Source organism: Ruditapes philippinarum, unplaced genomic scaffold (genome assembly GCF_026571515.1).
Source record: "Ruditapes philippinarum isolate M1 unplaced genomic scaffold, ASM2657151v2 ctg15324_1_1_1_1, whole genome shotgun sequence".
NCBI classification, from domain to species: Eukaryota; Metazoa; Mollusca; class Bivalvia; order Venerida; family Veneridae; genus Ruditapes; species Ruditapes philippinarum.
Window position 1 is genome coordinate 2,369 of NW_026858694.1, and position 14,230 is coordinate 16,598.

At 33.3% G+C, this 14,230-nt stretch overlaps 1 protein-coding gene across 1 annotated transcript; it reads right to left on the minus strand.

Annotated features, from left to right (window-relative positions):
- Positions 1-361: 361 nt before the first annotated feature.
- LOC132753973 (RING finger protein 32-like) lies at positions 362-9,972 on the minus strand (the record flags this gene model as incomplete). Its single annotated transcript, XM_060744547.1, is given in 8 exon segments — positions 362-532; positions 968-1,082; positions 2,833-2,957; positions 5,936-5,968; positions 6,832-6,974; positions 7,344-7,421; positions 8,066-8,185; positions 9,966-9,972. Coding segments are annotated over 8 exon segments (792 nt in total), but the record flags the coding sequence as incomplete, so codon positions are not given.
- Positions 9,973-14,230: the final 4,258 nt, after the last annotated feature.

The window sequence follows — 14,230 nt, forward strand, 5'->3', positions numbered from 1 at the left end:
ATATAATTGTCAAATCAACAGAATTTAGGTGGAAAATGAAAGTTACCATCAATAAAATGCATAAACAATAAAAAAACTCGATAAATCTAATCTACCAGTCCACTCTCAATAGCATTGTGTTAATTAGTAAAGTTGATGATTTGTTTCCTGATTTTCTATTCTTAGAAACGAACGTCACTGATGTGCTATAAATAGCTCATGTGACACTGTATTGAGGAAGGCATAAAAAGTGATATGATGTACTTTTCAAACATAAAATTACTAAAATACTTAGTTTGAAACAACACAGAATTGTTTTTTCCAACCAAAAATAAAACATGAATGCCACTTTAAATGCTTCATAACATAAATTCAATGTTACCTTAAGTTGAATAGCTTCCCAGTCCCAGTCCTCCTCAGAAATCTGCTGGAATCTTGCATCAAAATCTCTGAAAACATTACGACTAGCTTCTAAACTCTGATCCATTTCTCTCAGGAAACTGTGAACATCAAAGTCACAGGACCTCACCATTCTGTCTGTGATCTTGTGAAGCTAAAATAAATATCACATATGATTATTTCATATCAATCCTAAAGCTAAAGGAACACATGGATCCAGATAATAAAACACATGTAAAAGCTAAACATACATGAGAATATATACGCCGTCAGTTGCACACCTGCATCAAGGATAGCAAAGAAAAAAAACAACTCTTATTTCCACTGTGGTCCCCCGCATATTACATAATATCTTAATGAATTATTCCATTAATTTTTATTTTGAAAATGCCTTTAATGTGAAAAAGTTCAACCAATTACCTGTAATGCACAATTTTCATTATTGAATTTTTTAATTAGAAAATTTTTCATTTAGAATGATAAACTTCACATATTGTCCAGATATAACTTTTCGTGCAATCATAAAACAACATAAAATCTTCAGCTTCCATCTTCTTGATATAAGTAGAATGTTACATCAAACAGTTACCTTCTCTTCATAGAATTTCTGCCTCAATTTGGGATCTTTTGGTGGATTAAATTCCCTCAATTTAAGGTACATACATCGAACCACATAACCCCTCCAAAAACCATGTATAAGTTCTCTTATTATTTACAATCCAGACTTGAATCAAGTTTTATTTGATTTTCGCATCAATAAATATAGGTCTATGAGTTTACAATATAAGAGTGTATACAACACTACTTAAGAAAGTAAGGGTATAGCAGGTGAATGTCTTATATTTCATGTCAGTCTTTATTGATTATCAACATGAACATGTCAGATTGACTTCTCACATAGCAGAAACATAATAATAGCACTTCAAAGGCAGGATAATATAAAGTACCTGACTGTAAATTTGATTGAAGAATCAAATACAATCTTCCAAGTACAATTAATATATATAAAATTGAGCAGACATCCATGTGGAAGACAAAATGAAAGACTCCATACCATAATACAACTAAAGTTGCATATCAAACTAGAAATGTGTCCATAAGACAGATGCCCCCACACGCCACTGTTCTGTCAATCTTATGACTCTTAGTCAAATATTTTTTGGACTACATGTGCCACAAGTTGAAAACTAAAAATCAACAAAGGGCCATAATTCTGTTAAATTTGGTCGCAGCAAAAATTCCTTCCTTTACTACCATCTACACCTGAAGGTTGTTCATCCCTGTAAGTTTAAGCAAAATCTGCCATCCGGTTTAAGAGGAGTTGCGTTCACAAAATTTCTACATAGTATATAGTGAAAAAATCAACAAAGGGCCATAATTCTGTAAAATTTGGTCGCAGCAAAAATTCCTTCCTTTACTGCCATCTACACATTAAGGTTGTTCATCCCTGTAAGTTTAAACAAAATCTGCCATCCGGTTTAAGAGGAGTTGCGTTCACAAAATTTCTACATAGTATCTAGTGAAAAAATCAACAAAGGGCCATAATTCTGTTAAATTTGGTCGCAGCAAAAATTCCTTCCTTTACTGCCATCTACACATTAAGGATGTTCATCCCTGTAAGTTTAAGCAAAATCTGCCATCCGGTTTAAGAGGAGTTGCGTTCACAAAATTTCTACATAGTATCTAGTGAAAAAATCAACAAAGGGTCATAATTCTGTTAAATTTGGTCGCAGCAAAAATTCCTTCCTTTACTGCCATCTACACATTTAGGTTGTTCATCCCTGTAAGTTTAAGCAAAATCTGCTATCTGGTTTAAGAGGAGTTGCGTTCACAAGATTTCGGGACGTACGGACGGACGGACTGACGGACGGACGGACGGACGGAAAAGTGCAACGCTATATGCTCCCACATTGTGGGGGCATAAAAATTATGTATCGGCCGAATATACATAATTTTATGTATGCTCCCCCTACCCACCCACACACACAAAAGCAGACGTCTATGATAGACGATAGATATTTACCAAATATATCAGTAATCAGCAAATTAACATAGGTGCTAAAACACATGGTGTGTGTTCTGCAAGACAGAGGTAAATACAGATGGAATAAATCACAGATTGAAGAATAAACACTAAGGACCACTATAATTATGCTAATGCTACACAAATATTCAGGGAGTATAAAAATGAAGAATGATATGAGCCGTGTCACAACAAAACCAACATAGTGCGTTTGCGACCAGCATGGATCCAGACCAGCCTGCGCATCTGCGCAGTCTGATCAGGATCCATGCTGTTTGCTTACAAACCCTAAAACAAGTAAAGAAACTAATAGCGAACAGCATGGATCCTGATCAGACTGCGCAGATGCGCAGGCTGGTTTGGATCCATGCTTGTCGCAAACCCATTATGTTGGTTTTGTCGTGACACAGCTCATATATTACAATAATTACTTTGTAGCACATTTATTTCTGTGATATCTTGATCCTTCATGTATAACTCTTGTTTGATACTGTTCTCTACGACACATCGGACACGTCTTCTTTCCAGTGAACCTCTCAAAAGCTTGCAAACAGGTCTGTTATAATAACATCATAATATCATAATAATCATATAAATACATGTATAATTGTCTATGAAAGCACTCAAAACGACAATATATGGTGATAAAAACTATTATACAAATTATTAGTCTGTTATTTTTTTCTGAAAATAAAATTTCAACTATTAAGGTAGTTTATAACCAAGATACAGCTTGAATAAACAACAGTCTGTGTGAAAGTCTGTCGGTCCTCATACCTCACCAACTAAAAATCAGGAGGGCTGAGATCAATTTCGATACAGTCAGTCCTCATGTCCGAATAAAATTTCAGCCAGGTTGAAACATTTTTTGGCCATCTAAAATATGCAAAACTTCCAAGATAGATATTTTTTTTCTTCATTTTTGCTTGTATTTAAAGACCCAGATCACCAAAATCACCGCAAGATAAAACCAGTTTTTGCTAAGTAATGTAAAAAAAATCTTGAGACAAAGTGAAGCATTAATCACAACAAAATAACAAGAGAATTGCAGACTCGGTTTGATTGAGTCTGTACACTGAGGGATAATGAATATGTGCAACATCCCTCACGCCCCCTCGCACCGGTTTGAGCGGTACTCAATTCTCAACACTTAAAAGCCACCATCTTGTTATGGATAATTTCCTTACCAAAACATAATTTTTCTCCCATTCAAAATTAAAACTTTGAAAGATGTATCTTTTTCTTGTGAATTATGCTAATGATTTATTTATAATGTTTCTGTATGTTTTTTTTTCATAGTATCTTATAGTTGCGTCTGATAATTCATATTTGCTAAATATTTTAGTTTATAATTATGGCAATAAAATTCCCTCCACCCACCACTATAAAACAAGAGGGCCATGATGGCCCTGAAGTCGCTCACCTGTAAATAGGCCCCCAGGGCGGGGCCAGTTTAAACCCCTGGTCTTTTATTTGAATAAACTTGGTAGACACCCATTAGAAGATATTTCACGCTAAACATCTAAGGACTAGCTCGTTGAGTTTTTAAAAAATTTTTTTTTAAGTTTTAACTATACACATATAGTTAAAAGCAATGACACCCCTAGGGCGGGGCCAGTTTTGACCCCAGGGCTTTTATTTGAACAAACTTTGGAGATACTCACTAGAAGATGTTTCATGCTTGATATCTAAACTCTAGCTATTCTGTTTTTTTTTAAAGAAGATTTTTAAGTTTTTCCTATACACATATAAGGAAAATCAATGTCCCCCGGGGCAGGGCCAATTTTGACCCTAGGGCTTTATTTGAACAAACTTTGAAGACACTAACTGAAAGATGTTTCATGCTAAATATCTTAACTCTAGCTATTTGGGTTTTTTCAAAGAAGATTTTATAAGTTTTTGCTTTACACATAAATAAAATCAATGACCCCCGGGGCGCGGCCAATTTTGACCCAAGGGCTTTTATTTGAAAAGACTTTGTAGACACTCACTAGAAGATGTTTCATGCTTAGTAACAAAACTCTAGCTATTTGGTTTTTTTCAAAGAATTTTTAATTTAAAGTTTTTACTTTACACATATATGGAAAATCAATGACCCCCGGAGCAGGGCAAATTTTGACCCCAGGGCTCTTATTTGAACAAATTTGGTAGACACTCATTAGAACATGGTTCATGCTAAATATCTTAGCTCTAGCTCTTTGGGTTCTTTAAAAGAAGATTTTATAAGTTTTTACTATATGCATATAGGGAAAATCAATGACCCCCTGGGGCGGGGCCAATTTTGACCCCAGGACTTTTATTTGAACAAACTTGATAGAAACCTATTAGAAGATGTTTCATGCTAAATATCTTAGCTCTAGCTTTTTGGGTTCTTTAAAAGAAGATTTTATAAGTTTTTACTATATGCATATAGGAAAAATCAATGACCCCAGGGGCGGGGCCAATTTTAACCCTAGGGCTTTTATTTGAACAAACTTGGTAGACACTCATTAGAACATGTTTCATGCTAAATATCTTAGCTTTAGCTCTTTGGGTTCTTTAAAAGAAGATTTTATAAGTTTTTACTATATGGATATAGAGAAAATCAATGACCCCCGGAGCGGGGCCAATTTTGACCCCAGGGCTTTTATTTGAACAAACTTGATAGACACTCACTAGAAGATGTTTTATGCCAAATATCTAAGCTCTACCTCTTTTGGTTTTTTAAAAGAAGATATTTTAATTTTTTTCTATCGGTTGCTATGGCAACCAGAGTTCTGCATGGAATTAAATTCTTTGAACAATTTTTAAAGGTGACCACCAAAGGAACATTCCTGTGAAGTTTGGATGAAATTGGCTCAGCGTTTTATGAGGAGAGGTCATTTAAAGTAAAAGTTTACGGATGGACGACGGACGGACGGATGGACGGACGCCGGACGAAAAGCGATCACAAAAGCTCACCCTGTCACTTTGTGACAGGTGAGCTAAAAATACTGTTCAGGGTCGGGACCAGGAAAAAATCATCAGGGCTGGAAATAAATCTAAGGATCCCAATCCGTGTGGCTGGAATTTTTTTTTGACTTTTGCATAGACTGGAACAATGAAGTTAACCCTTCCATATCTTGTTTGTTCGTTTCATTTTTACGCCTTTTTCCAACAGTATTTCAGTCATATAGGCGGGTAGTTTCCTAACCATCGTTCCTGGAGAGTTACACCAGTACTAGACTACCTTCCTCCGCGCTAAACTACCAAAGCATCTCCCGGGGATCGAACCCATGCCAGAGAGGTAACTCCTTCCATATCTGATTATAAACTAAACATTTCATGGATCTTCCCCATATACATAAATGGGCTTCAGATGTTTATTTTTAAAGCATATATAAATTGCATTTTAAGTGTTCAGAAAGGAAAATCAATATGTAGTTTTATCAAAATTTCTGTCATTTCAGTACAGAAGACTTTGAAAAAATCAAACATTTTAGAAAAATATGTATAAATATGCCTTTTAAGAAAACATAGGGAATATAACAGTCAATAAAGAAACAAAAACATTACCCTGTGAAAGACATGAGTACAGGACAGAAGCACCTGAAAAAATAAAATACAATTGTTCAAACAGATAGGGTACTCAAGTGCATTATTGTACATGACTTATACACAGCATTAAAAAAGGAATGCTTACACATCGTATGACATAGATATAACATCAATAAACCAAATGACAACAGGAAAATTACTTCTTCAATCAATGTAGTTCAACATTTTTGATCAATTCTCTGTTTAAATTTAAATAGCATGTTAGAATGGAAGTAGACATTAATTTTTCTAGCATTATACATGTACATGTAGTAAAATAATGCATGGTTTATCTTTCAAATGCTTCGTAATTTTCAGTGAGGCCTATCAGCCTCTGTGATATCACTTAGGCTTACTGGCATTTGAGATTACAATCCTTTGATCTAGACTTGAACAATATATTACATGTATTCTATGACAATGCACTCAAAATTCATATCTCTTTTCAAATGAGTATGCTTACAAAAATTTTAAATGATTTGATATGAGATGATAATTAATCCCTGTCTGCTCTGAATTTCAAAGATGCTTGTTTCTATCTTATGACTATAATATCCATATTAAATAAAGAATTCTCAAAACTTCAAAGAACTAATAATATGTTATCTGACAGCACATCCTTGACTGTATGTTTGTTTATTCATAGTGCAGAACCAAACAATACATTACTGTCACTTGTCTATTTGTTACTTGTCACCAACAACAAAAAAAGAAAAAATGTGTTACCTTAGTGCAATGACTGATTGACTCCCATTAAATTTAAAAAAACAACTTATTCCTTTACAGCACTAAGGTGAAAAATTGAATCCTGTAAATTACACATGTATACATTGTACATAAATGCTCAAACAATTCTACAAACCAGTTTTATTTACCTGTTCTTGTGTGCAGAAGTCCTCCTTACATATAACCCATGGCATTTTAGAATCATCTCTCCTGTTAGATTTTTCTTTAACTTTCTTCCAGTCTGTCTCAGTGAGAGGTTGTTCAGGGGCATCTACTAAACCAAACTTCTGAGCTGTTTCATGAAATCAAGTTAGTTTTATAAATGTATGTACGGAAATTAGTCTAATGAATTTGATCCTATGTCGCTCCTCTCTGAGCTTTTAACTAGTTAATTTTTTTCTTATTATTGCTACCAATTACATTAATGTCTTCTTTCTTTGTAATTTTTTTAGATATAGCCTAAAATTATCATGCTTTATCATGCAAAAAGCAAAAATGATTCAGTAAATAGTGTAACTGCTGACACAGTTTCAATATGGATATAAAAAACAACAACATTAAATTGCTACTGAAACATATTTTAAGGACAATTTTTGAATGTATTAAAACATGCTGAAATTTGTCAAATACAAGGGCAAAAATAACAGGCTAAAACACAAACCAAGTGTAAGAGGAGGTGGATTTGGATCTTAAACATATTCCCTTTCTTTCTCTTCTTTCTTTTTTACTGGAGGTTTATCTGCAATTAATTCAAATATTTTTGTTTGTATTTTTTATGACAATTTCAACACAGTTTTGGTTATATTCAGCTGGCTTTCCTTGATATTTAAGAAGTTGAGTAATAACCAAATTCTTCACAATTGACCAACTACTTAACTCCACATGATTTTTCAATCAGCTGTGAGAGACAAATAACATTTAGACTAAATGTCTGAGATATGTTGTCACAGAGAAATTTGACTTCATACAACAATTGAATTGGAGGCTCCCTATCAATACAATTCTCTATTGTTTTAAGCCGGGGGACCAAAAATATTTAAATTATTGAGATAATGGAAAATTATAATAAAATTTGCAAATTTTTATGCTTTGAAGACATCCATGCTTTATTGCAATAGAAGAAACATAAATGAATGATAAAACAAAACACATGTATATATATATATGAGAAGATATATAATTTAAGAGAGATTTCATATAAGCCGCTATGATGGACAGTTTTGTGTAGTGCAAGCTTAAATTTTTTAAACCATATAAAATTATAATCAAATTATGCAAGTAAAGTGCTAAAAATGTTCTTGAAATTTTATTAAATTATGAAACTGAGCATGATAAGAACATACTACTACCAAATCTTCTGTATCTATGGTTGACCTCACCGACTTTTTTGTTTTGCTTTTGCTGCAGGACCAACTCCAATATGTCTTGGACCAATGAGATCATTAAGTCCCAGAGACTTCACCAGGTGGTCTTGAAGAGCTACTGCTGTTAATGCAGTGTTTCCTGTCTATATACAATAAATTAAAAATAAAAATATGAAACAAACGTTAGCTAAAAATTTATGTATGTGACACATAATTAAGTAAAAGAAAGCACATTTTGCTCTAAATTACAAAATTATGTTATTTAAATAACATGGTTTGTCCTAATAGTGTCTTATATAACTTTATAATAGAATTAATATGCCTCAATTTACGCAAAAAATATTTAAAACTACCAGAGATAATCGGATCATAACCCCAATCGTAGTCACCACTAAGGCACCCAAACCATCAGGCCCTATAAAAATCGTCAAAAGTCAACTTGCCCATAATTATAATCCTAGTAACAATCTATCACAGATATTTTTTATCTATTATTTAGAGTTAGTGTACACGGTGTCGTACACTTTTTAAAGGAAAAATAAGAAAATTATTTTATAGTTCAAAATTCTTCTTATATTTGATATTATTTTGAAAACTACATCCTTTGCCCATAAAAACTGATGGCCAAAACGTTTGTATCTTTTCTAGGCTTCTACAAACATTTATTTCCCAGCATATCAGTACACAGAAAACAATTAAAAGCAACAGAAACATAAAACATTTAAAAGCAACAGAAACATACTTTTTTACAACTTGTAGGTAGTGAAGTTAAACACAGACATTAACATTCATTATTGAAAGGATTTTTCATCTATTAAGCTTAAGAGTTTGGTATTGTTTTAAACAAAGAATCAAAGTGAAATGACTTGAGTTTTGTTAATTGGGAGAAGATAATTTATGTGCATTTATTTCATAACTAATAGCAAAATTGCCATAAGAAAATCAAATATTTCTTTTCAAATATATCTTTTATAGTAATATTTACATTAAAATAGAAATTAGCATGGTTTACTTGCTGAATATGATGCTTTTATGTGTGACCTACACAGTCATCTACATTCATTTACATTTTCGCAGTAATTAATCTACATGTGCGCCCTGTGTAAAATACGCATAAAATCGAAAAAAGACACATGGTTTCAAAATATGTGCGTCCAATTTGAGGAATGCTAATCTGTTAGTTTATAAGCCAGAATATCACGGTTAGGGATTTCTTTGTACCGTTTGATTAGTTTAATTTCATCAGTTGAATAAATGATCAATTTCTACAGTTGAATAATTTAATTTCTGACGATTACAGGTGCAAGTCTCTTCCCCATTCGCCGAAAACGTTAAATCCAAAGCAATTGTTTCTTGTGATCGGTAATCGCCCATTATCTGCATTAGCCAATCAGAGCGTTCCTTTTGCATTAGAGCGAAACGATCGACCGCCTACAGTGGTCAAGTGTCAAACAAAATGTTTCATTTAATGGTTGAAGTATATTTTGTTCACACAAAATACATACCAATCCATTCAAACTAGTTGTTTTATATCTCAAGCGGACAATGTAAAAATTAAACAAGATTTTCTGCGTGGTAAATGACCTAATTATATTGGGCTGGTGAGATCGAAAGGTCTGTCGAGTCCTTTAAACTTTGTCAAAATAACCTGATTAAAATGTAAACGTCTTGATGTGGTTTTATTTAAGCTAGCCTACTGGGATCCTTCATATTACCGGACAAAATATGATTTTTTTTCGCTGTAACTTTAATTTAAAACAATTTAAAATAATGGAATTTTGCCTTATTAATTGTGGGCTCTTAATACACGTGAACGTTACTTTATCAAGCACGCTATTTAACAATGTCACCATAAAAATAATTGTCTTCAAAGGAGGGCATTATAAGAGAAAAGAAATCGTGTAGACAACTCAATTTACCGGACATTGTGAATTGAATTTAATCTTTAGATTCTAGCTAGGGAACTACGACTGTTAAATGGCAAGGTTAAGATAACATTTTTGTAGTACATTTTGATTACACAATTGTTTCGTATGCACGACTTAGCGGCATAGGATCTAGTGCTACTGTTAATCACTATGGCATGTAGTTTTAGCTTTAAATGCTACTGCGGCTTGTGATGATGATAATGCTGCTGCTGATTCATGATGATGATGGTGGTGATGATAAAGATGGCGGTTGTGTTTATGATTCTGTCATTAGGTTATTTTTTAACTAGAAATGTGTCATCATGCCACGGATGCCGCCGCATGCAGCCAAAATTTTAGATGGTGCATTAATTTTTTTTTCATTTTAAGTTCAAAGCCCTTAAAAGTTTTCAATGTTAACACAAACCATTTTCATACAATGTTCAAGGCACTGAAATTATTCAGTCTTAACCTTTTAAAAATAGCATATTGCACATTTGTAGCCAAAATAATGGCTAAAAGTATGAGTGCTGAAACTGAAAGTTCAAAATTTATCCAACATTCAGGAAAGATAAGTTTGTCTAAAATCATTGAACCACGACCAAATTCAAACTTAAACTGCTTATTCTTAAGATGTATCTATATTATTTTCAAAGTGAAAGGGACATAACTCTGCCAAAAAATCATCAAACCATAACCAAATTCCAACTCGACCTGCCCATTCCTTTGACATATCCATATGTCAAATTTAAGTTGAATATATTACACTGTTGGGTAGATAATGAACAGAAACTGTAAATTTCATATTATTTTCAAAGTAAAAGGGGCACAACTCTGCCAAAAATCATCGAACCATGACCAAATTCGAACTTGACATGTATTTTCTCATGACATATCCATATGTCAAGTTTGAGTTGAATGTGTTGTACCGTTGGGGAGATAATGAACGACAACAGAAATTTCATATTATTTTCAAAGTAAAAGGGGCATAACTTTGCCAATAATCATCGAACCATGACCAAATTCGAAGTTGACCTGTATTTTCTCATGACATATCCACATGTCAAATTTGAGTTGAATATGTGCAACCGTTCTTAAGATAATGAACGGAAACTGATGATGACGGAATGACAGAATGACGGAAGGATGGAAGGACGGAATGACGCAACAGGGTAACACTATATGCCCCGGCCATTACATGGCGGGGGCATAATAACACTATATGCCCCGGCCATTTCATGGCGGGGGCATAATAAACGGTTTTGTGCACAAAAGAAAAAACAACACATGTTACATATTCGTTCGTATTTTCATTTTTATGCGCATTTTGGGTAAGTGACAAATACGTTTTGGTGAGCATTAAAGAACTGAATGCAACCGAATATAGCACATTTTATGTTCCATATTCGGCTGAAGAATGTGCCATATTCGACCAAATATGTAACACGTGTGACAAATTCAAACCGAATGTGTCACACGTGTGCCTTATTCGGTCTGTGCCATATACGGTCCGACAAACGTCGCCTTGCCTTGTTGATCTTTATTCTCATTTTCTTTCTCTAGATAAGCATGAACAAAGCTGACATTAAAAGAGTGAAAATATAGCGATGAACCTTTTCTTTTAAAAAGTAATTATAAACACTCTTTTTAAATGAAAGCGACGACATCACAAAGGTGTGTGAAAGAGAAGAGTTTCATTTGTTTTCAAATCCCAGAGAAACTTTTGAAATATTTTAAACATAACAATAGTATGACGAATAATATTTTAATTTAATTGTTAATGAATTTTGTGAGTACTTTTCATTTATTCGAAACGGGATATTTCAGTCAATAAAATATTATCTGGAAATTTTGAATAAATATATTATTTTAATAATATTGATAATATAGAGTTTTATTTTTGGAAGATTTACAGCTGTTGTTTAAACATAGAAAAGGAATACATCTCCTGGGGCAATATTTTCTTTTAAATGAATACTCCCTTGGATCAACTGATATATTAGGGACTCGTAATTGTGACATTATAAATTGTATATTTCACAGTAGTTTTATTTCACGCATGCTAGACTGAAGGTGGTATCATTCCACTTCATCAAAGAGTCGACGTTTATAATATTTATTACTTAAGAGGTATAACACTAGAGTAGTAAGTTGATTGTCTAAATTATTAACAACGATTTGAAATAAAAGAATTATGGATTATTGTGACCAAAATAGCTTGTTAGTGCACAATTTAGTTTTCGGAAAGGGAATTCTACAGTAGATGCCCTATATATTTAATAGTCTGTTATTAAAAATAATTAAATGAGAATAAACGTTTATACGTTTGTTTGAGATAGTATGTTTTGGTTAAAGTTTGAACAAAACACTGTAAAAATAGACTTTTAATACGCTGTAGGCCTTAGTCAAGGGGAATTTATTTAACCGATATTTTTTTTCTCTGTTTGTTGATTAAAGTGGATTTCAATTAAATGATATTATACTTATGATTTTACTTTTTGCTGATGAGCTGGTAATTTTGATTTATAAACAAAGAGTTGCACATAAGTTTAAATCTTCTGTATTCATAATTTGAAGAAAACTAGAGTATGAATGTTAATATTTGTAAAACTAAAGTGCTTGCTTTTAGAAATCGTAGTAGGTTGTTTTCAAATGGAGAATATCTGTATAATGGTGAAATAGTCGACATTGTTAGTAACTTTACTTAATAACATTGGTGTTTTTTCATAACACAGGCACGTTTGCTTTGAAATAGGAAAAACTATAATAGCACGAAATATTCTACTTTGAAATTTTAAAAAGCATAAACTTAATCCCAAAATAGTGTGTCAGCTGTTTGGTACGTAACCTAGCTTGTTGTATTATAGGAACAATGACCATGAGAACAACGGTTAGGCCTCTGTGTAATATAATGTAGTTTCGTGTACATTTTATGATTGCATAACTTGTCACGTTAAAGACATAACTAATGCATCTTGATTTGCTAACATTGCAATATGATGTGTGTTTGCGCAATTATGAATTAAGCGTACTTTCTTAACATGTCACTATGACATGATTTAGGAAAGTGACCTGATTATTTATATTTTGTACGGTGATGAATTTTGTACAAGTTTGGAAAAAAATTCTGCTCTGTTCTATTCTGTTCTCCTAAAATAAATCATTTTCATACCTGAAGGAACGAGAAAAAATCAAAACAACTAAACAAACGACAAATCACTAAAACAAACACGCATGCACACACATACACACCCACCAAAACACAAGCATACAAAACATTGAATTACACATAAACATAGAGACAAGTGAACTAGTTTTTTTTAGATATTTTATTGGTTTTATCTTTGGTTTTATTTGTTATAGTGTTAGATATTTTTTGTATCTGTGATTCAGCTTTGTTATTTGACAATACAATTTCTTCTCTGCTGATGCACCCTCTTGAATTTCTTCGGTGGGGTGAGCCAGGGTGCTTCCATGCTCTGTTTTTTTTGGAATCTGATCGAAGTGATGGACCAATGTTTCACCCTGAGTTATAATCCGGTAGATAAAATCAGATTCATCCTAGTAGCGAAACAAAAGATATCTTGTCAAGCCTGGTCAGTTTCTGGTGGTCTGTCAATTGTCTTGGTCACGTCTAGCGGAAACCTTTGACATGCCATAGACATCAGTCAGAGTTGCCTGAACTGAACCAAAGCTTATACCCACTTCCCTAGGAATGCTTCGCAGGTCTCGCCTTCTGTCGCCCATTACCAGATCGTGCACAACCTCGGCAGTTTCATCGTTGGTGGACTCTTTTGGCCGCCCTGGCCGCTCATCATCTGCAATGCTCTCCCTGCCCCTCTTAAATTTAGCATCCTATTTTTTTTCACAGTGATATAGGAAGGGGACCCGCTTCCCAAGAGTATCCATGAAGTCTTCGTGGAATTTATTTTTGTGGACAGAGGTACTTAATGACGGCTCTTATTTCAACTTTCTCCATTTGGTCTAAATGACACATCGCTCTACTGATCAAAATGTGTTTTATGTTACTTAATCTGTGTAAAATCGCGTGTAACTCGGTCAGTTATCTTCAATAAGATATGAGTATCGACGTAAGTTTCAACGTAATGGCTAGTAGTTTATCGGGCCGAGATCTTTTTGATCATACTTCGTAATTTACTACATTGATATTTATATTGTTTTGCAGCTCTTCAAAAAAAACTATCTTAATTTATTGTATAAAAAGTTCATATCGATTGATAAGAGAAATAAATGCAAGTTTGACCATTGATTTCGTA